Source organism: Orcinus orca, chromosome 2 (genome assembly GCF_937001465.1).
Source record: "Orcinus orca chromosome 2, mOrcOrc1.1, whole genome shotgun sequence".
In the NCBI taxonomy this organism is placed as follows: Eukaryota; Metazoa; Chordata; class Mammalia; order Artiodactyla; family Delphinidae; genus Orcinus; species Orcinus orca.
This window is the reverse complement of record NC_064560.1, coordinates 15002166-15028486: the sequence shown is the minus strand read 5'-3', so window position 1 is coordinate 15028486 and position 26321 is coordinate 15002166. Positions and strand designations below refer to the sequence as shown.

General features: G+C 36.3%; 1 protein-coding gene across 1 annotated transcript in view; it reads left to right on the top strand.

The window, feature by feature from the left end:
- PLXDC2 (plexin domain containing 2) overlaps positions 1–26321 on the top strand; it is a 414157-nt gene that overhangs the window by 244672 nt on the left and 143164 nt on the right. The window contains exon 5 of the mRNA XM_004285697.4: positions 23383–23505. Within this exon, the coding sequence (XP_004285745.1) occupies positions 23383–23505 (123 nt within the window). The remainder of the gene's footprint in view (positions 1–23382; positions 23506–26321) is intronic.

The window sequence follows — 26321 nt, the reverse complement described above, 5'->3', positions numbered from 1 at the left end:
GCATACTGTATATTTTCTTCATAGCATAGTATTTATCACTACTCCTTAGTATATATTAATGTTTCTGGTTGTTCATTTAAATATTTTTCCCCAATAAAAAGATTTACTAGGCTAGAAACCATGTCTTTGTTGTTTCCCATTATATACCTAGTGCCTCCATAAATGCTTTTCAAAGGTTGAATAATGAACTGTGATCTTCAGGAAGAGATGAATTTTGAGATTTCTGAAAGGAAGATATATGGATTGATGGAAGATTGAAGAAGGGAATAATAGCTTGGGCAAACATGAAGGCAGAAATAAGCTTCTAACAAGTGACAAGTAAATTTCTGTTTGTTTGTTTGTTTTTTCGTTTTAATGAATCATAAGAGTCTACCTTTATGAGACATTGTCCTCAGAACGGTGATTTGCAGTGGCCTTACTTCACTGTCACAGTCAAGGTTCTAAAACTGTTCTGGGAGAGTTATTATGCAAAGGTGACTTTCAAAAGTCTTCCTGATGAATAGATGCCAATGCAGAAAAAGATTTATTCAGTTTAGGGTGTTTTGAACATGAGAGTTTATTCAGTTTTTGGTATTTTGGCTTTTGTTGTTTGGATTCATATCCTCAGAATGAAAATTATTTCAAGATATGTACCTCTTAGAAGTAAGGAGGTACATATTTACCTAAAAGAAAATTTCACAAAGCAATATGAACAAAAGAAGGAAAAAGGAAAATTCTACAAATTAATCTGGAAAATTACTCCTAAGGAAGTTATCTTTAATAATTCTTTTAGATTAACCTTTGTACTAGATTTTGTAACAGTTCCAGGTACAGGTTAAATACTTTGCAGTTCTCTCTATCAGACTTCCTGGATTCCTATTTCCCTATATATCTTACTCAGACTTTGAAAGAAATCTTCAATACGTATTTAGAAATTCCCTGAAGAAAAACTTCATCTTCCATTTGCTTCATCTGTTTGCTCAAGGAATTTAATTCAGAATCTTGTATCATAATCAAAGGGAGGACATAATTCAGGGAATAGACGAATCTCTTTAGGACAAAAGCTGATTGTTAAACAAGATGCTCTAGTAGATCTTTCTCTAAATGGACAGATTATGTCTTGTTACCAGTAACTACTGAATGGAAAATTAGTCAGTACTGCAGGTCAGCAGGTCAACATTAGCAGTGACTCTTCCTGGATCTTCCTGCTCTGCCCTTTTCACTCTACTATGGTATCTCTCAAGTTGTGTTTGTAGGGCTTAGCAGTAGTCAGCAATTTAAAAAACATTGTATCCCTGCTCAAATAAGTATAGAGATTACCACATACCAAAATTCCCTCTTGGAAATGTACGTTAGATTGAAAACTCTAAGGCATCCTATAATTTTTAGGAAATATGTCCTAAGCTGAACTAATAAAGCATTAGGGGAAAAAAATCAAGGCACAGAAAACAGATATAATAGCAGTCTTAAGTTTCTCTCATCCTCTCTCCAATGCCCTGTGCACAGTAGATATTGAATAAATATTCAATATTAATGAGGGAAAGATGAAAGATGGTAGTGGCAATTAGGAAGAAATTCTGTGCATGGTAGGTCAGGTAAAATCATATAGAAGCAAAAAAGGACTGATGCCAGTTCATCAGTATTTGAAAAGGATGGATAGAGGCTATTATCAATATTTAAACTGAAGGAAACTCATCATCACCTCTTTCTAATAGAGTTTATGTCATTTGCTATCTTTCCAAATTCCCATTCATCCCCAATCTTCCAATTTTTTTGCCTTTTGAACTTGCCAAGTATATGACTTGCCCCAATTTTTGAAAATTTCTTATTTTATATTGTTATTTTAAAATCACCTTATTGAGGTACAATGGACATACAAAAGGCTGTAAATATTTAATGTATACAACTTGATCAGTTTGGAGATAAATATTCACCCATGAAACCATCACCACAATCAAATCTATAGAATAAATGCATCACCTCCCAAAGTTTCTTCCCACCTGATTGATTGATTTTTATATTGATTTTTCTTTTGTGGTAAGAGATTATCCTCCTAATAAAATTAGAAGTATACAGTATTTTTAACTATAAGGCCCTATGTTGTACAGTAGATCTCCAGACCACATTTTGGTTTTTTAGAATTATTCAATGCATAGCAAGTTTGTGAAGGATGCAAAGTTTACATCACAAATGGATTTTAAAAAACAAATAAAAATTACTTTTTTTAAAATGTTGTGATGCAATTAAGAGAAAGGTATATGGATTGAAGAATTCCTTTGTTTATGTATAAAATAAAGGATGAAAAAATCAGATCAGAACTGAGATCAACAAATGTCTTGATCATTTTTCTGAAGGAGAAAAAGAAAAACTTGAATTTTTTTAATCGTGGGACAATGCATTGCCTAGTTTTAAAAAATGAGAAGGAATCCCATCCATTATGATTTGAAATGCTGACCCATAACTCAGGGAGGTTTTATATTTACATTTCTTTGATTTTGCAAAATAGAACATCACATTTTCCCAAATTTCTGCTTATACCATTTAACCTTAATATTATAATATATTTTCACCCCCCTGTTTCCAGGATGTATTTAGCAATAGCTATTGAGTTTGGGGCTTTGTCTCAATGACATAATATGTCGTCATTTTTTATAATGCATTATTTTTATGACACCATGTTGCTGTCTCCAATGGGTATTACTGTAATGTAGTGATTTTAAATGTTTCCATACAAATTGGCAACTTGAGCATATTAGATACTGTTACTCCTTGAGTAGAAAAGCAGCTTCTCTCTTAACTTGGTATATTAAATTGTGTTTCCAGTGATGCACTGAAAACATTAAAAACTCATTATAGCAGAATCTTTCTTCTTCTAGGGCATTCTGCTCTAGTGTTTGTAAGCTTAGTTCTAAAGAATTAGATCAGTTTGATTATTTTATCTAAGAACATATTCTTGTCTAAAGGTTTCTCTTTTTTAATGATGATTGTAATCAGCAATTTTCTACTTTAAAATGGTCTTTCTAATATTTTGTTTCAGATGGAAGAGAATTATAAGATCATCTCAGTGGAGAATAGATGTATTTTAAGAATACCACCATAATTAGGAAATGACTCTTAGAGTAATAAATCTTTAGAATTGAAAAGACATTTAACTAGTCAATGTAAACCCAAAGCATAGAAAGTAAGCTCCCAGAGGGTAAGACCCTCTCTATCTTTGCAGTGCTATATTCAGCCTCCCCAAACAACATCTGGCCTGAGTCAGCCCTCAGATTGATAAATACAGGAATAAATGAAATACGTAAAGCACAGGTTTCTATCCAAGGAGATGTAGTAAATGCTGAGTCTGAGCTTTCCTTTCTTCAAAGGGAAATTAATATGAGTAACAAAAGAAACAAGAAACAAAAAAATATGTATAAGCAACAAAAATATTCTCCGTATCATGGGAGAGTTGAAAGGTGACAGGAAAGTTCAAAGGAATGCAAGACATCTGCCTGGTAGGGATGGAAATGGTTCAGGAAGAAGATAAAGCTGGAGAAGAAGGTGCGATTTTGACAGGGATAGTTCACTGGGAAAGCGGAAATAGAGATGAGAGCATGCAGAAAGGAACTAAAAAAAGGATGAAGGGTAAAGGCCTGACCTTGCCTATCCTGGGGAGAAAACTAGATCGATAAATTAGTGCTGGTTCAAGGAGGGCATTAAATGACAGACCATGCCACTTAGAGCTGTTTTATTATCACCTTTCACCACAAATTTGTTCTCTTTCCTGTGATCTTTATCATAAGTAGTAAGAAGGAATGCTCTCATTAGAAATTTTCTCTCTGTCTCACTGGTAGCGTTTATATTGTAGACACACCCTCTTTTGAAATCATCACCTCTTTGGATTTCTGTGATGCTCTTTCCCAGCTTATTCCCTCTTTCTCTGGCCTCCTCCGGCTCTTTCCATGCTCACTCTTCTCCATCATGAAGGGTGGCTTCAGCATCCCTGTCCTCTGGTCTGCCTTTGCCTACTCATCACTGTGATATTCAGTCTCTTGTCCTGCCTCCATTCTGCTCCTCCAGGTGGCCAACCCCTGAGAACTTCATCATCTCCCCTCCTAAACCTTGCTCCCTATTTCATCAATCTTTCCATTTTTCATCCAGTTGTGCAGGATTTACATTTTAAAATTAACTTCGTTTTTTTTTTTTCCTTTTTGATCATCTCTACTCCTTTTTTTCCCCTCATAGACTCTGTTTGACCCATCCTTCCTTTCCATTCTCACTGCCAACAGTTAGGTCACCTCACACCTGGATTATTCTAATCACCTCTGGCTCCTCACTGGGATTCTTGTTTACCATTACTCCCTCAACAGGGAGTATAATTCTACCAAACTAAAGTATATTTTTATTACCCTCCCTTTTACTTAGTTTCACAATACAAATCAGCCAACATTTATAGAGAACACATTATATACTACACAGAGGAGTAGGCAGAGGGGGTTACAATAATAAATGCATTCCCTGATATACAGGGATATTCAGTTTAGTGTGGGTGACAGACTTGTAAACCTAAGTTACTCACAATGAAATAAGTAATAAAATGCCTTAAAATTCCTTCTATCATTTCCTATTACTTTGAGATAACCTTGTTTACTTTAACCTTGATGGTAAATTCTTCACGCCATTTTAAAATAAATTCATTACTCTATTACTTGAAAAACTGAATTGTTTTTTAATCTACACCAGCAACTACGGTTATGGTGTTTTATAATTTGCAATATAAGTAAATCTTTTAATCCAGAGTTAGATTTTTGAAAACAATTGTCTTGAGATTCAGAGAAAATATACTTCACTTGGACTGTAGATGTTCTCCAAGCAAAATGTACATACTTATAAACTAACATTTGGTTTTGTTTAGTTCAAAAGCTAAACCAAAAATGTCAAAGTGAAATGTTTGTTTTGCCAATAAACGTTATAAAAAATTACGCTGTACTCATTGCAGGGAAGAGATATTTACTCCATTTTTAAATTGGTTAAGAATGACCAAATATTGGTGCTCTCAGCTTAAAGTAGACTGTTAAAATTATAAGGTGTTTTATGTAAGCCCCATGGTAACCACAAAAATAATACATGTAGAAGGTATATGAGAGAGAGAGGAAGGAAACAAAGCGTACCATTACTAAATTACCAATGAAATACAAAGTAAAATAGCAAGAGAATAAAAGATGGACAAAAGAGCTACTACAAGACAGAAAACAAGTGACAAAATGACAATAGTAAGTCCTTCTTTATCAATAATTACTTTAAATATAAATGGGTTAAACTCCTCAATTGAAAGACTTAGAGTAGCTGAATGGATAAATATATATATATATATCCAACTATCTGCTGTCACTTTAGATTTAAGGACACATACAGACTCAGAGTGAAGGTATGAAAAAACATATTCTATGCAAATGGTAACCAAAAGAGAACAGGGGTTGCTATACTTATATCAGATAAAATAGACTTTAAGTCAAAAACTGTCACAAAAGACAAAATACATTATATTATGATAAAAGAGTTAATTCATCAGGAAGCTATAACAGTTATATGTGCACCCAACATCAGAGCACCTAAATATATAAAGCAAACATTGGCAAACTGAAGGGAGAAGTAGATAGGAATACAATAACAGTATGAGACTACAATATTTTACTTTCAATAATGGAAACAACTTCCAGACAGAAATCAATAAGGAAAACTTAAATAACACTATAGGCCAAATGAACCTAACATTTCATACAGAATATCCCACCCAACAGCAGCAGAGTACACATTCTTCTCAAGTGCACATGGAACATTCTCTAGGATAGATCATATATTAGGCCACAAAACAAGTCTTAATATATTTTAAAAGATTGAAATCATATCAAGCATATTTTCCAACCACAATGGTATGAAATTAAAGATTAATAGCAAAGGAAAACTGGAAAATTCACAAATATGTGGAAATTAAACAACACACCCTTGAACAACCAATGGGTCAAACAAGAAACCAAAAGGAAATTAGGTGGTATATTGAGACAAATCAAAACCAAACCACAATATACCAAAATTTATGTGATGCAGCAGAAGTACTAAGAGGGAATTTTATAGCCGTAAATGCCTACATTAAAAAAGAAGAAAGTTCTCAAGTAACCTAAGAGATGGTTTTTGAAAAGATTAGCAAACATGACAAACCATTAGACTAACTAAGAAAAAAGAAATGACTCAAATAAAATCAGAAATGAAAGAGGAGACATTGCAAGTTATATCACAGAAATATAAAGGATCACAAGAAATTACTGTGAACAATTATCCACCAACAAATTGGATAACCTAGAAGAAATGGATAAACCCCTAGAAACGTAAAACCTAGAAAGACTGAATCCTTAAGAAGTAGAAAATCTGAGCACATCTGTAATTCGTAAGAAAATTGAATCAGTAATCAAAAAACTTCCGACAAGGAAAGCCCATGACCATATGGCTTAATGGCTGAAGTGTACCAAAGACTTAAGAATTAACACCAATCCTTCTCAATCTCTTCCAAAAAAATAGAAGAGGGAATACTTCCAAGCTGATTTTATGAGGCCAGCATTACTGTGATACCAAAGCCAAAGACATTACAAGAAAAGAAAACTACAGACCACTATCCCTGATAAACATAAATGCAAAAATTCTCAACAAAATACAAGCAAGCCAAATTCAACAACACATTGAAAGGATCATTAAGCCATTACCAAGTGGGATTTATCCATGGGATGGGATTGAAGGATGGTTCAACATATGAAAATCAGTTAATGTGATACACCATATTTCCTAGCAAGAGCAATTAGGGAAGAAAATGAAATAAAAGGTGTCCAAATTGGAAAGGAAGAAGTAAAATTATCTCTGTTTGAGTATGACATGATTTTATACTTTGAAAACCTTAAGGACCTCACACACCAGAAAAAACCTGTTAAAACTAATAAACGAGTTGAGTAATGTTGCAGAATATAAAGTCATTATGCAAAAATTAATTGTGTTTCTATACACTAACAACAAACTATCTGAGAAGAAAATCAGGGAAGAATCCCATTTACAACAGCATCAAAAGAGAAAAAATACATAGGAATGGATTTAATCAAAGAGATGAAAGACTTGCACACTGAAAACTACAAAACATTGATGAAAGAAATTGAAGAAGATTGAAATAAATGGGAAAACATCATGTGTTCATGGATTGGAAGACAATATTTTTTAAATGTCTATACTCCCCAAAGCAATCTACAAATTCAATGCAGTCTCTACCAAAATGCTAATTGCATTTTTTACAGAAATAGAAAAAAAATCTTAAAATTCATACGAAATCACAAAAGGTTCTGAGTAGTCAAAATAATCTTGATAAAAAACACAAAGATGGAGGTACCACACTTCTTTTTTTTTCCTAAAGGTGTATTTCTTTTCAAAGTGGGGTTCTTTTTGTTTGTTTTGTTTTGATGGTTTCTAGCCTTTTTTTTTTTTTAAGACTATTTATTTATTTTTAGCTGCATGGCATGTGGGATCTTAGTGCCCCAACCAGGGATCGAACCCATGCATTGGAAGGACAGAGTCTTAACCACTGGACCACTAGGGAAGTCCCGGTATTACACTTCCTAATTTCAAAATATATTACAACACAGTAATTAAAACAGTATGGTACTGGCATAAAGATAGACTGTATACCAATGGAATGGAACAGAAAGGCCAGAAATAAATCCATGAATATACGGTCGACTGATCTTCAACAAGGGTGCCAAGAATACACAATGGGGAAAGAATTGACTCTTCAACAAATGGTGTTGGGAAAAGTGAATATCCACATGCCAAAGAATGAAATCGAACCTTTATCTTACATCATACACAAAAATCAATTCAAAATGAATTAAAGACTTTAACATAAGACCTGAACCTGTAAAACTCCTAGAAGAACACATAGGGAGAAAGCTTTTTGACATTGAGCTGGGCAATGATTTCTTGGATTTGACACCAAGAGCAAAGGTACAAAGCAAAATAAACAAATTGGACTACATCAAACTAAAAAGCTCTGCACAGCAAAGGAAGCCATCATTAAAATGAAAAGGCAACCTATGGAATGGAAGAAAATATTTGCAAACCATATACCTGATAAGGGGTTAATATCCAAAATACATAAGGAATTCCTACAACTCAATAGCAAAATAATGAATAACCCAGTTAAAAAAATGGGGAAAAGGCTTTGATAGATATTTCTCCAAAGAAGACATACAAATGACCAACGTTTGTTTTCATCTGGTGAAAGGATGCTCATCAGAGCTAATCATCAGGAAAATGCAAATCAAAATCACAATGAGATATCACTTCACACCTGTTAGGATGGCTGTTGTATAAAAAAATATAGAGATAACAAGTGTTGGGACTTCCCTCATGGCGCAGTGGTTAAGAATCCTCCTGCCAGTGCAGGGGACACGGGTTCAATCCCTGGTCCAGGAAGATGCCACATGCTGCAGAGCAACGAAGCCTGTGCACCACAACTACTGAGCCTGCCTTCTAGAGCCCGCGAGCCACAACCACTGAAGCCCGTACACCTAGAGCCTGTGCTCCGCAACAGGAGAAGCCACTGCAGTGAGAAGCCAGCACACCGCAAGGAAGAGTAGCCCCCGCTTGCTACAACTAAAGAAAGCCCACGTGTGGCAATAAAGACCCAAAGCAACCAAAAATAAATTTAAAAAAAATTTTTTTAAGTAATAATAAAAAAAAATTTTAAGTGTATCTTTAAAAAAAAAAGGTAACAAGCGTTGGCCAGAAACACTTGTACACAACTGGTGAGACTGTAACATTGTGCAGCTGCTATGAAGAACAGTATGGAGGCTCAAAATATTAAAAACAGAACTACCATATGATCCAGCAATCTCACCTCTGGTTATTTACCCAAAAGAATTGAAAGTAGAATCTTGAAGAGATATTTGCACTGCCATGTTCATTGCAGCATTATTAACAAAGCCAAGATGTAGAAGCAACCTAAATGTCCATCAGCAGATGAGCGGATAAAGAAAATATATACATATGATAGAATATTGGTCAGCCTGACCAAAGAGGGAGATCTTGCCTTATGCAGCCACATGGATGAACTTTGAGGACTTTATGCTAGGTGAGATAAGTTAGTCACAAAAGGACAAACACTGCAGGATTCCACACTTATAGAATGTGTTTAAAATAGTCACACTCACAGAAACAGTGAGTAAAATGGTGGTTGCCAGAGGCTATGGGGAAATGAGAAGCTGCTGTTCAATGGGTATAAAGTTTCACTTATGCGAGATGGATGAGTTCTAGAGATCTGCTGTACAGCATTGAGCTTACAGTTAACAACACTGCACTGTGCACTTCAGCAATTAAGAGGGTAGATCTCACGTCAAGTGTTCTTACCACAATTAAAAAAGATGGGTGAATAACCAAATATTTTGTGTAAACTTTGCATGAGATCTCAGAGTGTCAATCTCAGGGTTACCCTTTCTCATAATAAAGTTACTTTTCCCAGAGGGCAAATATTCTGAGAAACATTTGATATCCAGAAAGTTCACAGGTCCTAATGTACACTAACACTCTTTGAAACATTTTGATTAGCACTTGAATTTTATTTGATAGTCTCTCCCTGAGTCTTTCAGTTACTGAACAACAAAGAGATGTAAACTTAAGTTGTTCACGTGTGAAAATTTTTTAAAAGTTCTAATTCCCTTTTAGTATTCAGTCTGACCCTAACCTGACATTAGCTTTTAAGCAGCTCCTTCTCCTCGTTGAATAGTCTTTGTTACTTTTTTCCTAGAAAAGAACTCCTCCCCTGCATTTCAGCTCCATGTTTTTTTCTCCATTACCCTCTGATTCAGTGGTGAAATATCCAGTGGGAATCTTTACTGACCATTTTACTTTGTTTAGTCTGTCTCTATCTGTATTAGGTTGGGAACCCTCAGAACAAGACTTCTGTTCGAGTATATTTATAACATTTATACAGTTATGTTTTATAGATTTTTAAGTACACTGATTTTATTGCTTTGCATTTATTTAACATTATGTCAATATTTTATGCTGCCTTAGTTTATTCCAAAGAGAGGTCTGCATGAAAGTTGGAAAGAAAATATTTATCATGAAACATATTTGCTATATCTCTTCATATAATACTTGTGAAGTACTAATGTTGCAGACAAATACGTTGTCAGCAAGAAAGTAAATGCATTTGTCAGATATACTAGGCTCTACTTAAGGTTTCCTTTAGACCACAGAAGATGACAAGTCAAAGAGCAGGAAGTGACCCTTGAAGTGATTTTTTCAGTTCCCTGAAGAGTAGTTTATCTGTGTGTGTCATGCATCCTCACCTTATCTGAGGCAGACACACAAATCCACTTTCATGGTTAAATTAGCAGGTAATCCCTCCCGTTTGTAGGCCTTGAAATGGTACTTATCCATCCAAGGAATCTGATTATACCGGATCCCCAAACTTTCTGCTTCGGTGCACAAGGGTTTAATTCCAAGACCACTGACTCAACAGGGGAGCTTCAGTGACGGAAAACCACTGTATAACCCCTTTGGTTGTGATACTAAGGTGGCATATGAGTGACAGAAATTGGATTAAGCTATTTGTACACTTATTCTGAAACCACCCTTTCAGCCCAGATTTCGCTTTTTCTCCCCCAGTTTCCTCATCTTAGTAAGTGGCACCATCATCTTCCAGCTGATTCCTTCCTCAGCTCTCACCTTATATCCAATAAGCCATCTGGACATTGATTCTACTTCTGAAAGAAGTCTGATGTGTCTGCTTCTCTCCACCTCCCTCTTAGTTTAAGCCCATTCCTTCTGTCCATGGATTATTGAAATAGTGAACTGTTCACCCTATTTCAAGTGTGGTTCCCCCTTACTCATTGTCTATACTCTGCCTGAATGAACTTTAAATTTTTTTTGAAATATTTCAGCTGTACAAAAAATATGAATAATACAGAAAACATGTGTGTACTCAATACAGATTGAAGGGGGTAAAATAGTTGAGTTTTGCTATGTACCCTTCGCCATGTGTTCTTCACTCTTTCTCTGGAAATAAACACTCGCCTGAATGCGGTGTTTATCAGAATGATTTTCCAGTAAAGCAGATCTGGTCATGTTAAGTCTCCACTTCAGCCTTTCAGTGTGTTCCTGTAGCCTTTGAAAAAAAGGTCCCCAAACCTTTGCCACGGCTGGCACGGCCTCCCAGAGACTGACCCCTGGCTGTTGCTCTCCAACCCCATCATACACACACCATTCTCTGCGCAGTGCAGAGAATGTCCTCTCCCTGCTGTAACCTCAGTGCCTAGTGTAATCCCTCAAACATACCAAGCACTCAACCATTGCTTGCGGACTGGATGCGGACATGAATGACTGCATATTGTGTTGAGACACAAACGTGAACAAGTCGTGGCCCCCATCCTCTAGAGTCTGTAACAGGTGATAAGGAGGAGAGAGGCCAGGGGATGGATATGAAAATAAACAATTGTAACTCAGTGTGATAAGACCTATAGTAGAAGTAGGATGAGCATAGGGCTGGAACACGAAGGGTGTGATCAGATCTTCTGGAGTTGGAGAGGATAAAAGAAGTCTTCACACAAGAGGAGACGTTTAAATTGAAGCTTAAAAAATGAATAAGATTTTTCAGGGCACAGAAGGAGAAAGCGTATTTCAGGCAGAAAAAGTAGCATGCGAAAGCGCATAGAACCCATGGCGCCCACAGAAAGCTGTGAGTAGCTGAAGTCCAGGGTGCGTGTGGAGGAGAGGTGGGAGATAAAGTCGGAGAGCCAGGCAGTGACCAAAGCATGGAGGGCTTTATTTGTCAGGTGCAAAGCATGGAGGGCTTTATTTGTTGGGTGGTGGCGTTCGGAGATTGAACAGTTCTCATTCTTGAAAACCAATTTATTATATACAAGAGAGTCTGCCAAGCCAAGCAGCGCGTATGCAGAGATGAGTGCATTGACCCAACATCCTTAAAGGCTTTGCTAACAAGCGATAAAACAAATCCACAATGCAATTTCTTTTTAACCACTCTCTCCTCAAATATAAGGTTCTCTGAAATGGCCATATCTAATGAAATTGGGGTTGTGTATACTCTTTGTAAAGTCACTGGGTAGCAGCCATAAACCAGAGGGGCCTCCATGTCACTCTGACACCTGCAGTAAGACCGTGTTGTAGTATCAAGTCTTGAAAAACCTCCAGCATTGCAGAGCCTACAGAGGATGGCAGTGGCCGCCTGAGGGAGAGTGGTGACCCACGTTCATGCGATTTCAGCCTCCACCTTTTGCAGGATGGTACAGGTTTAGTTGGGGACCTGCGCTGACCCACTACCCAAGATCAGCAGTGAGTAGACGCTCACTGGAGTGATTTCAGCCCTTTGTTGGTAGCAACAGGAGAGAACCATTTTTTTAGCTTAAGGAGGGTCATCTTCCTCAAATAACATATAAATACTCCTGAGAGGGGATAAAGATTATATGCCATTCACACTGTAGTAGATAATAATCCATCAATAATAATAATATAATTCATCATAATAATTCAGATGCTTCCTGAGAGAAGATTTAAATAGGAAGGAGAGAGCTGACGGTCATTATGTACCTGAGTAGGGTTTCTGACAATGGCAATGTTAAAGCCTGAACAATGAACTCTAATAAATTTTGCCTATTTCTCCCCAGGCCTCCCATATCCCAAATTTGTAGAAAGGTTAAAACATCATTCATTTTAATTTTAATATATTTAAAGAGGTATTACTTTAAAACTGGTGTCTGATTGAATATAGGCTTGCCCTGGTTTTGTTGAACTTTGGTCACATATGCGAGGTGCCCTATTATGGCTGGGTTATGTCATCGAGGCCAAATTCACCTACAGCCACTTTGACTGCTCCATTCACACACTGACCAGGACCTGTGGATAGATGTCCAGGGAGAGAATTCTTCCCAGCATGGCGAACCTTTTCATTCTCTGCCTTAGCAGACATAAAAGTGAAATAAAAGAAAATTCATCCCTTCAGTTCTGATCAGTCTGAATCAGTTACACAAAAGCACATTTGAGATACGAGCTTTTGCTGCTCTTCCACAAAAGCTACATGTTAGAGAACCAGGTTATCAATTACAGAATAGCTTCCATGCCTTCCCGTGGTCCCCTTTGAGAAGTGCCTCTTTCAACCTAAGAAGATGATAGCTTTGCTCCCCCAGCCTTTTTGGCAGACGTGAATGTAAAGGTGTTGGAAAAAAAATACAAGAATCTCTTTCATTTTCCTTGGGAGGCAATAAAATGTTGCCACTAAACATGGAAGGTCCTTTTGTACTGTTCATACCAGTTAACCTAAGACCTGGTGTAGCATTATTCATTCACTCTGGGTGGTCCCAGAGTTGTGGTTCTATTGTTTGCCTTTTTTTTTTTTTTTGCTACATACCCATTTCTGTCGGTTTCCAGTAAGTATTACTCTGGTCAAAGGTCGAGTAAAATGAGAAGTAAATAGCCACTTTTGCCAGTAACATTTCCTACTGCTTTCCTTTGGTTGGATAGTCAGATGTTAAGTATAATTGAAGTAAAATGTTGAGAAGGAAGTAGAAAAATAAGGTCTCATTAAAGTAGCAAGAAAAGTAACATTTTCAGATATCTAGGGATTGATGGCTTAGATTCTATTTGTCTGAGGTATGTATGAAGTAAGAAGAGGTAAAATACAGTCACATATAAAAACAAATAGAGGGCTTCCCTGCTGGTGCAGTGGTTGAGAGTCCGCCTGCCAATGCAGAGGACACGGGTTCATGCCCCGGCCCGGGAAGATCCCACATGCCACAGAGCGGCTGGGCCCGTGAGCCATGGCCGCTGAGCCTGCGCGTCCAGAGCCTGTGCTCCGCAACGGGAGAGGCCACAACAGTGAGAAGCCCGCGTACCACAAAAACAAAACAAAACAAACAAAAGAAAAACAAATAGAAATTGGTTGAACATCACAAAATATCCATAGTTGAATGTGTATGAATGCTTGAATACATGCTTAAGAATTGTAGAATCTAAGCAGTTTTTGCAGTGACTCCCAAGGTCAAGGAAAATGCTTTATCGGCATTTTGATCCAAATAAATATATTCCGTCAAATTTTTTCACAGTAAGATTATAGGAAGTAGAATCTCTAACATTTGAATTAGGATCTAGTTTGTGAAATAAATGGTAATTCTAACCAAATTCTACTCTTTTTTGCCTCAATGACCATATCCCGAATGAATACGAGTAGTTCTGTAGAGTAACTCTCTCTGGTGGAAGAATATATATCCTAATAAACTCTCCCCTAGCCAACGCTAGAAGAGATGACCCTGAATAAATGAATCTGATTTCTTTTGGTTGTTTATTTTTTCATTTTGTGTGAGGGAAAGAGTTGGGAGAGAAATATTGGAATTATTATAGATGTGAAAAGGTCTTAGGGCTTCTTTTAATCTCTTACTGCTCTCAGTAATTACAGTGTTTCCTAAAATAGAGTTATAAATTTTATGTAAGAGTACATTATATCTGTGAAAATAAATGCATTTTTTAAAAGCTCGATCCAGTGGGTGTTAACTAAGATATTGATGGGCTTGTGCAACGGGATCAGCAAAATGGGTAAAATCATGCTTAAAATGCTTTCAAAAGAAGTAAACTGATTGGATTTTATTGTGCTTCAAATTTTAAGATACTCTATTATCTGTTTTGTATTGATTTACAAAATCTATGTACTCTAAGATGCTCTCTCTCTATATATATATGTATGTACATATATGTGTGCATATACATATGTGTGTATATATGGGTGTATACACACACAATACACACACATATGTATATAAAAACAAAGCCAAATATGTTATAAATTCCTTTCTTTTCTTGAATAGAGTTTTTCTTTCAGCATCTAGTGTTTTGGGTGTTCAAATTATAGGGCACATTGAAAGTACAAAGCACGAAGTGTGTAATGTGAATATACAATTGGGCCAATGCTCTTCTGTTATGGCAATTTTGTCCCTCTCACTGAGCACTCATCTCCTTAAAGGACCGAACTACTAAAACATGAGAAAATAGAGTTAGGATCACAACTCTGAGAGTGTAAAAAGGGCACATGTCTCAAGGAGATTGAAAATATCACAGAAGTTTGATCCTGAGCACAGGACTGCAGCAATCAAGAGCACAAGAGGAGAGAAATCAGTGCAACTGCAGAGGGAGCCGCCACAGAGCTCTGATTTTAAAACGATGTCAGAGCAATGCAGATGCTCGATATATATGTGCTGAATGGTGGAATTGCAGCTACATTTGTAGAGTCCTTTTTCACCAATTAATGCACACAGCAATGTTGTTTAAAAGGCAGTTAATTTTAGCCTAATTTTACAGAAGAAATTGCAACTCAGAGTAAGTGATGACGTGAGATCGGATGGTGCAGCTTGTAAAACATGAAAAAGTCAAATCTGAGCCTTTCCATTACACTTTGCCTTTTCATGGAGAGAAATGCATATATATATATATATATATACACACACATATATAATCATATATATGTGTATATATGTATATACATACACAATATGTTTATTACATATAATATATATATATATATATATACACACTATACTTACACACAACCTGTTTACATATGATCTATATATCCATCTGCAACAGTATATAAGACACTAGATTGGATGTATAAGCTCATGGCTAAGGTGTTAAAACCCAAGCCCATTGAGACATTTAGGATATTTCAGTTAAGCTGGAGAAAAAAGGAAAGAACAGGCGTTCGGTTTGGGACTGGTGGTTCAAGGCAGATGGCCATCTTTGAGAAGCAAAGCCCTCCTTTCCGGTAGCTCCTTTCCGGTCTAGATGAATGGTATTTCTCTTGAACTGAAAAGGGCAGGACAATGAGGGGACTGTCAGTCCGTTCAAGACACCTCATGACTTGGATGGATTTTGCTAAAACTTGGGGATGAGATTTCTCTCTCTCCTAGGATGTGTAAACAATAATGGAAAATGAAAACATTTCTGGAGGAATAAAGGTGGAAAAGTATAGTCATCTTTTAAAAAATATAGAATAAAATTGGTTTTGGAAACTAGAGGCTAGATAGACTGAAATTCTAGGCAAGAATCTAAATGAGGTTTTCTCCCGCTATGTTTTTACTTTAAATTTACCTGATTTATAAAGTAGGACATGCAGTACTACAGAGTATTCAATAAATACAGTAAGGTCTGATGATGCAGAGGCTACCTGAAGGTGGCCTCTCATTACATTTAGCCATCTTCCTTCCAGGACTGTTTCCAGACATTTAAAAATGGATTTCAATGAGAGTTTTTAAGTCCTTGGAAAAGGAAGGGACAGTTTTCATTGTTCCTCATGGTAGTGGGGAGCCCTGGAGATGGAATGAAAGCCAAGCAAGGCATGAGCTCCTTTCTCTAGAGCAGGACAGAGCCTGGATGGAAGCCCAGCTGATAACCTAGAGATGTTCTAGGTGGTTTCCCGAAGGGTTTATTTAGGTTCCGGTAAATGGGCAGAAATTCCAGGGGAGCCGATATTTGTAGGTCAGGAAATAAAAGTGGTTGTCTTCTAGAAAAACTGCACACAAGGAGCAAGGTTCAAGGTACTAGGTAGGATTTGAGATAAAGGCTTTGCAAACACAGGACAGCATACCCCAAACCAAGCAGACCTCAGGTATAGGGGCTAACTCCCAACTATAATTTGGCTGCTACATGTAAGTCCAGCATTTGACAACAGGATCCCTGAATCCTCAGTCTAGGGCCATAAGTCATTCAAAGCAACCCTCCCCTTCTCCCCCTTGCAAGAGTAAGGCTTTCAAAATATAGTACCCGGATCCATCTGGACAGAGGGGATGGACTTGATTTTCAGGTAAAAAGGAGCAATGCAGTGCCTCCATGAAAAGCATGTAGGTCATGCACTACCCAACTCCGGGGGGTGCCATTCACTGTCTGCAGCGTGAAAGGACCCCTCTCTGGAAATCCCAGATAATCAGAAGCCTTTAGAACAGAAGGAAGAGGGGAACTGTTGACCGTAACAACTAAGAATTAACATGAGTTAAGAACATGTTACATTATTTATTTGAATAAGATGGAGAAGAAAGAAGAAATAAGTCGCATCTTATAAGAAATAAGATGGAGAAGGCAAGAACTACAGGCAACAATTTTGTTAATAGTTAAAAATGAAAATGAAAGAAGTTATGGATTTTTGTCTCTCTTCCTTTCCTCACCTACATAATTCGGGCTCCTGTCCTTTCCTTCTGGAGTTGGAGAGAGGCACTTTATATCATCAACATAAATTTTATATTGGTAATTTCATGACCATAATTTGCAGCCAATAACCAAGTTGTCACTGGTTGCTTTTTTCCCCCAGAGGGTGCCTGTTGTGATTTGTAGTCCCCATTGTGGCCTTAAGCCAATAGGATAAAGGAGTCTATGAGATGTGATATATTTTGACATATATAAGTTTTCAATGTATAAAATATGATTGACACCTCGACACCTGGTTGGAATTGTAAAGGAAAGGTATTTGGTGATTGACAAGAGTATAGGTTGCTTCCTAGGAGCCCGTGGTTAGCAAGTTCATATGAACTTCAGAAATGCTTCTGTTTTTTTCTTTAACTGTCTAAGTTGCATGTACACACCAATATCATCACTGTGAACTATGTGGTCTACTAGCAACAATTTTGTCCAGAGGAAGCCTGTTACATGAAACCCGTCATTCATTGTACAGTTGCAGTTGGCAAACAGTTAGTTACCAGATAACTTGCCACAACTTTTAATTTTCAAATTAGCAGTTGCTGCCACATGTGGTTTTGTTTAAAAGGCTAACTGAATTACAAACAAGTATTTGTCTGAAAGGGGCTAGTTTATAGCACGTGATAATGTACTGTGATTCATAAAATGGCATTTGTGCAAAATGTAAGTTGAATTATGCTCAAACTGCATTTGTTTGCTTCGAGCAAGTTGTCCACCACAAACACAGAGCAACTGATAAAACAATAACCACAAACAACACCCAGTTAAACAACTCAGTTCTTCATGCATAGAGATGGGACAGGTCATATATAAGGTTACGGAAGGATCGGTATGAGGAATCTGTTCTCCAAATCTTCGTGGATAAAAGACCATAAATTTCAGATCTATTTGATTAATGTGTAGGGGTCATGGTACACATGTCATAAAGGTGGCAACAGTTGCATACACCATTGTCATTTGTATTCTAAAGGCAGCATTTAAATATAAGTGTTCACTGCCCTACAGGCTTACCCATCAGATCCAACCTTTCCTCTGGGGTCAAAAATATCAACTGAAAGATGATGAAGTAGAATATTTTATGTAGCGCTTTACACATTAAAGTTTCACAGAATGTTTCACAGGAAATTATAGCCTTTTCATGCTTCCTTCATAACTGTGACACTTTCAATTAAATGAAACAACCATTTGCAACCAATAGGAGGTTGATATTTTTACAAGGTGCTATTCCATCAGAATGTAAGGAAACATATATCTACATAAGTATAGAACTTTGGACATTAAGGCTGTTTTATTACCTGTTGTCTTGTAGTTAGGTTCAATGGTACACCTTAACCGAAATTGGAATAATGCAACAAAACACGTATCATATCGTTTGAGTCTGAAGGACAATTTTGATGTTATAGAAACATCCTAGTGCAGGTCTAATCAACTATTAGGCATTAGGCAGAAAAGGCTTCAAGGGGTGAAAAATAGAATTTAATTGATTTTCTTTCTGCAAATTTTTTGTTTTAAACATTATCTTTGAGTGTTTTTAACGTATTAACTCATTCAGCCATCATAACAACCCAATGATGTAGATATTACTCCTCCATTTAACAGATTAGGGAACTGAGCCACAGAGAGGTCGGGAACTTATGTCACACAGCTAGGAAATAATTTGATTTCACTGTCAAATATATTCCCTAATCATATGTCATTCACCTACCAACTTGAGAGTCACTTGGTGGATTTTGATGGAAGAATCTATTTTAACTCTATTTGTACAATTTGCAGTTAATAAGAGCAGTACAATAAAAGTAGCAGGACTTAAGGTGACTGCCGCTCTGCTCCAAGGTAGAGGCAGTGGAGCTTTCACAGAGAGGGCAGGTCTTTTCCTCCTCAAACTCCTTGTTTAAGTATGAAATCCAGTGAGGGAGAGTATCTAGTGCTGGACACATAATGAATTCTAAAGTATGTTGTGAGGAGGTCATAAAATTTGGAATCAGAAGACCAATTCTAGCCATGTGGCTTTAAGCAAATTACCCAGCCTCATTACATGCTATACTTAATAAATAGAAATAATAATAATTCCTTTCAAAGTTATTATAAGTATACAGTGAAGAAAATATATGAAAATAATGTAATTGGTAAAGTGGTATATAGATATTGGTTAATTTTACAATGATCACAATAATATTTGTAGTTAGTAAATATATAATTGTGGTTAATAAATATATAATGATTGGGCAAGGGTTATTCATGCCAGGACTTACAATGATAGAATCCTCAAATGACTTGATGAGGTTTACAGATTTAAAACTAGATTATTCAAGTGACTAGAGACCATCTACAGAAACAGCCCAAGGAGATCCTTCAGTTGCAAGAGCAAAGCTGTCAATTTCAGCTGAGCTCAGGACTTGACTTTAGGTTTACACATGAAGGCAAGAGAAATGCAGTGTGTAGCTGTCACTTGAAATTCAAAAACAAAATACATTTGCTTCTCTAATTTGGATCTTTTAAGTGGAGGTATCTTTCTGGGTTCCAAATTACCTGGGTAATAACCACTTTTCTACACATCTTATGACTAGGTAGATGAGTGCTATTTAAATTAGAAGCACATAGTGAGTAAAAGACATTTTGTGATTAGCTCTTCAAATGGCTACAGCCAAGTTTGAAAAAACAGTAAATATATGTTGCCTAAATTGAAAAATGAAATATTTTTTCTGTACAACTGGACATGCCCAAGACAACTAAAGAAAAGAGACAGATGTCTAAACGGGGTATTGGTAGCTCTGAATTCCTTTGAAGATTTGGAAAAGATTTATTCCATTAAAGGACTCTTTACTTTGCATAGCTGGTTCTTATTCAACACCTGATTACACTTCCCTCCCTGCTCTCAGCAGGCCTGTAAGGTTTCTCTCTACTCAGTTATTAATCACTGCTGAAATGATATTTTCAAAACCTAGGAATGTAAGGAGAACTCAGTAGAGCCCATCGCTACAATCAAGCATTTTACTTCATAGTCACTAAGAGCTAACCTAAGATAATGAAGGAATTGGGTTTCATGCAGCTAAGTAAACAAGAAGTATTCTCTGAATTAGCAAAATTAAACTCATTTTGTGGAGTAGTGGAGTTTTTGTATCCTTGGATTGTTTTTCACATTAGTCTTGGTGGTGGTAGTAGTAATAGTGGTAGCAGATTAATAGTAGTGGCAGACTTTCTTGTTAGTAGTAGTTGTAGCAGCTATAATACTCATAGGACTAGTACTTATAATTTATATTAATGTTATAATAATAGAAGAATCAAGAGTTGTAATTATAACTTTTACACATTAGCAAATTCTTCCATCATTTTACTTAGTTCTTTGGGAATAATTTGAGACTTCACCTTTAAAATTTGGGAAATTGTAGTTCTAGAAAACTTTTTCCTGATGAGAGGAAGCAGCAGATAATGATTCTCATGATCTGAAAGACTGAGTTACATACAATAGAATGGAAAATAATGTTTTGCCAAATCTATAAAAATAAATATAAATCTTATTTATTTTTAAAACTAATAGTAATAATTAAGTATCTGAAATCATTAATGGCTCTGCATTTTTCAATTCTGTTTTTCTAGGAATTGCTGCCGCATTTCTTACAGAGTTGTTTTGGTGAATGAATTTTGTATTGATTTAAAATTATCTTACTGCCTTGAACTACTGCCCTCTTTATTCTTTAAATAAATCAGTTTCTCTTATTAATACATGGAGAATTTAAAGTAAGGGAATAAACTATCCAGAGCTACTGTCCCTGAAAGAACACTTTCAGAGTATAATTCAATTTTTTCCTTAAAAGATCATATTTATAGAATTTTTGTATCCATTTTAATGGTGAAATTAATGGTGAATATAAAAGCATGCTGGTGAGGATAGGAGAAAAAAAGTAAATCATAGACCCTGAAAAATAGTCACTCTTCATCTTTATAATTTTAAGGATGTGATGTTGGACTTTGAACGTTGAGAGCGTGGCTCTGAAAATTACAGGGAAATCAAATAAAAGCAATGACTCTTCCACCCTATCATATCTTTTAGTACACTTGAGCTACGTGAAATTGCAAATGTACAAAGTTCTGATCAAGACATAGGGAATTTATTTTGAAAGATATTTTTTGGCAAATGAGAAACAAAGAGTAATGGATGATTAAAACATGCTAAAGATTTTACCAGTTTAAGTATCATTTTTAAAGGTGAATAGCTATGATTCAATTATGCCTTTGATGAAAAATAAAAAAGAAAGTCAAAGGGGGCTTCCCTGGTGGCGCAGTGGTTGAGAGTCCGCCTGCCGATGCAGGGGACACGGGTTCGTGCCCCGGTCCGGGAAGATCCCACATGCCGCTGAGCTGCTAGGCCCGTGAACCATGGCCACTGAGCCTGCGCGTCCGGAGCCTGTGCTCCGCAACGGGAGAGGCCACAACAGTGAGAGGCCCGCATACCGCAAAAAAAAAAAAAAAAAAAAAAAAAGGAACTCAAAGGAAAGACGACATTGCTGGAAAGACAGCAACTGATTTCAAAGTAAATGACTACAGATTTAATTCTCCAATAACTCACCTAGAAATTACAGTTGAGAATTTGAAACAATAAAGGCTGTGATATGCCAATGAAAGCTTTATTCAGACCATGAAGTGAGATAAAAGTTTTACACTTTTAGAAGTTTAAATTCTACATAATTTTGTGGTTTTAAAAAAAGTCCCACTTTTTAAATTAGTTCTAATGGAAATAGAAAAATGATCTATAGTAACCCCAGATACGTAGTTAACTTACGATTGCCTAAACATTACAATTGCATTGTCACAAATAACTTGCTTTGGATTTTATTTTGTAATAATGTATGTGTGTATGTGTGCATTTTTTATGTTCTTAATTGTGCACTTCCTAGATTAATATGAAAAATTGGTTGGTATTCCCTGAGCTGACTCTCCTTTTAGGCAGCTAAAGACCTTGGAGGCAAGAAGCCAGTATAGGATTAACAATTTGTCATGGGTAATCCGCAAAGTAAATAAACCCAATGTGAATAATTGAAAGTGGGTAGGGTTGTAACATGGGAGGTATTGAAAGTTAATTCAAGACTGAAGTTCTCCATAGTACATTCGCTCTCCTTATCCAACAGCTAGAATAGGCTGGCATTGATAACTCTCTAAATAGAGAGGCATTTATGCATTATCAATGTCTTACCATCTTACCTGAAAACATATAGTCTACCTCCTTGATACAGTGCTACTTGAGCAATCTGAGAAATGTGAAGTTTTTGCATGAGTGTTTAGCCTCCTTTCAACTTAGAAAAGATGGTCCAAAACATTTTCTTCATTTTAGTATTAAAGATACATATGTGTGATTTCTAAAATGTCCTAAACTGAGATTAAGAAAAGCAATTCAGGGCTTCCCTGGTGGCGCAGTGGTTAAGAATCCGCCTGCCAATGCAGAGAATACGGGTTCGAGTCCTGGTCCGGGAAGATCCCACATGCCGCGGAGCAACTGAGCCCGTGCACCACAACTGCTGAGCCTGCGCTCTAGAGCCTGCAAATCACAACTACTGAGCCCGCGAGCCTAGAGCCGGTGCTCCGCAACAAGAGAAGCCACCGCAATGAGAAGCCCGCGCACCGCAAGGAAGAGTAGCCCCCACTCGCTGCAACTAGAGAAAGCCTGCGTGCAGCAACGAAGACCCAACACAGCCAAAACTAAATAAATTAAAAAAAAAAAAAAAGCAATTCAACATCATGAAAATACATTCATTTGTAAGCTGGACTTGCCTGTTTGACTAGCGTTTAAGATAACAAGGGATTACTGAAGGCAAATTTAATGTTTGAATTACTTATAGTACTATACTAGCCTCTTCAGCCTAATAATCTCTTCCAGGTAATAGTCACTTTCCTGCAATTAAAGTTGTACATACTATAGATTTCTGATTTACCAGTCTGCAAGGTGCTACCAAATCATATGGGAATTTGTCACCTAATCCAGACTCAACTATTGCTGATCAGACATTAAGACATTAATTATGTTGCTTTTTTTTAGCTACCATGATATTTTATTTTTGAAATGTGACTGAAGATGAGTTGCGATATTTTAATTAAAATTTTCTGGACTTTTTCTTAACATATGTATTATTTTTCTAATTATAGGTTTCATATACACTGGAGAAGTTGTACATCGAATGCTAACAGCCACACAGTACATAGCACCTTTAATGGCAAATTTTGATCCCAGTGTATCCAGAAATTCAACGGTCAGATATTTTGATAATGGTATGTATTGGTTAGCCTATTTTTACTAAATGTATACTTATAAACATTGATCATCAGATTCATATTAATATTTTAGTAACCTTGGGTTTTTTGGGGGTAGACTGGAATTTTAAACTGCTTGATACAAATGCCCCGAGATGACAAATGTTACACTGCAGCTGTTAATACTGTTAATATGTGAAGTAAAGTATGTGGTTAAATGTCACTCGTTTATTCATTCATTCATTTCTTCATTCAACAAATGTTTATTAACATGTATTGGGCACTATAATATATGAGTTGCTGTAAACGACGCCTCGAACAAAGCAAATACATTTATTTTATGCTAGTTGCAATACGTCCCTCGTATTAAAAAAAACAAAGGATAATTTGTTAGTTTTGATCTTCAGATAGAGGCAAGTGGCATAATATATTGATATTAAATTTCCAAAACTTTTGAATAATATGTACCATAAGATGAACACATCTTTTAAAAATCTAGGATTGTGGGTAATTAAAATCACTTAAGAAAAAAGTTTTCCTGACTTTGAAATATTAAATAGAGTAGCTGACAACAGTCTATCCCTACTATTTCTTTGTGGGACATATAAAATAGTCAGAAAAGACCTAGAATATGTCACTAAGTACCATTCAAATCTAAGTAAGAAATGTAAGGTCCTAAAGACATAAATGAATTTTCATGTCTACATCTTATTGAAAGCTGTAACTTTAGTAGAAAACGAAATTATAGGAAAAGAAGAGTTTGTTTTGGAAACTTAAAGATAGAAATTTCTGTTCTCTTTATAATACAAAAATAGTATTTATTTGCCCAAATGACAATTTTATCTTTTAAAATAATGAAAGCATGTGGCCTGAACAGAGTTATTTCTTCTCTTGTCTCGCCTTAATGAGCAAGAAAGAAAATTACTATGGGGTAGCATAGACTTACTCGTGACCATGGCTTTCAGAAAATGACATCATTTTGCTGAAAGAGATCTGACCAGTGTGATAAAGCCACTTTACAGGTCAAAATAGCAAAAGAGGAAGAAAACTAAACATACTTAGATGTACACTTTGAGAAATGCATTTCAAACAATTTGAATAACACCAAAGTGTGATCCAATATGAAGTAATTCTAAATGTTAGCCATAATAATTATTTCCTTCTATTATTTTAAGAACTGTTATACTCTGTCCTCCCACTTAAAAAAACTGAGGTACTAAGGCCCAAAGATGTACAAGTAGATTGTAAGTATACTTTAGACAGAGCTACAGTGAGCAACTTATCTGAAGCTTATCCCGTGACCTACTAGACAGAATGAATCTACCCTAAGTAAATAAGAAAGTTGAGTATTTTCCAAGCTTTGTCACTTACTAGGTGATGTTGGGAACATTTACTCATGGCCACAAGCTTCTGATGACCAAGTTTTTAGACTGTTAGCATAAGAATCATAAAGCAGGGGCTTCCCTGGTGGCACAGTGGTTGAGAGTCCGCCTGCCGATGCAGGGGACGCGGGTTCGTGCCCCGGTCAGGGAAGATCCCACATGCCGCGGAGCGGCTGGGCCCGTGAGCCATGGCCACTGAGCCTGCGCCTCCCAAGCCTGGGCTCCGCAATGGGAGAGGCCACAACAGTGAGAGTCCCGCGTACCGCAAAAAAAAAAAAAAATCATAAAGCATATTAAGTCTCTTTCCCCATATGCTCTCTCACACACCCAGTGCCTAGGTAGCTCAATATTTAAATTTTACTTTTATTTAAATGATTTTTAAAAATTAATGTATGCCACTTCAGCTGGATTCTAAATTCTTTAAAAACTAGGACTGTGACTATTTATAAGAAATTATTTTCTCTTCAATACCTGGCACAAGAACTCAATACACAGTCAGTCCTCAATAATTAATTATTCAATGAATGAATACATGAAAAAAATTAGGTATGTAAGATGATTTTTAATTCTGAGTTGTGAAAGTACGAATACTCAAGAATTACTGTACTTTACTTTATTGAAATATCTTCTGTGTGATAACCAATGGGAATATTGCATTCTTACAATATAATAATAAAAGCTAGTAATTGCCTGTGTTTTATTAAATGATTGAAGCACCTTCCAGTATTGTAAGGATCTTCACAAAGTCCTTTTATACCATAGCAACTTACTGAAATATTTCCAACTTTGATTGGTTAGGATCATTGAAGGAATGCTTAAGGATGGGAAACTCAGCATTTTAGGCAGCAAAAACTTCTCTAGAGGAGACAGCAGTTTAGAACATTTCTTCTAAGATAATATTTCTGTAAGCATTAAAGCACTAGATTTTAAAAATCAGACGATGCTTCCAAATATTATAGCCAGCCTAGAAGTCACAGAATATTAATGCACAAAAACTAGAGAAGTTGTAAAACTAAACCTTTTATTAGAAAAATAATTTGGTGGCTCATAAATAGCAAATAGAAAGCGTAAGTCTTGCAGTGATCAGAAGCCTAATCAAGCACAGAATCAGAAAATGGGGAGTTAGTAGTGACCTTAAATGCCCCTAGATCAACCTACCTGCCTGTTTTTACTTTGGAGATTAAGAAATTGGCATCCATTACTGATTAGACAGCTTGATCACCCTAAGGATACTAAGTTGCAACTGCTCAGTTCCATTAAGCACATAGGATGGTACAGCAGCTCATGTGGTCTGTTATATGAGCTTAAATTACAACTTCAGCTCTGCCAGGAAGAACTTTACCATTAGATTTTGTGCCCATCATCAGAAAAACAGTGTAGGATTGTCAGTCATAAGCCAAGAGATGCACCACACTAACCCAGCTCTTTGGTGAATTCCAAGGATTGCTCTTG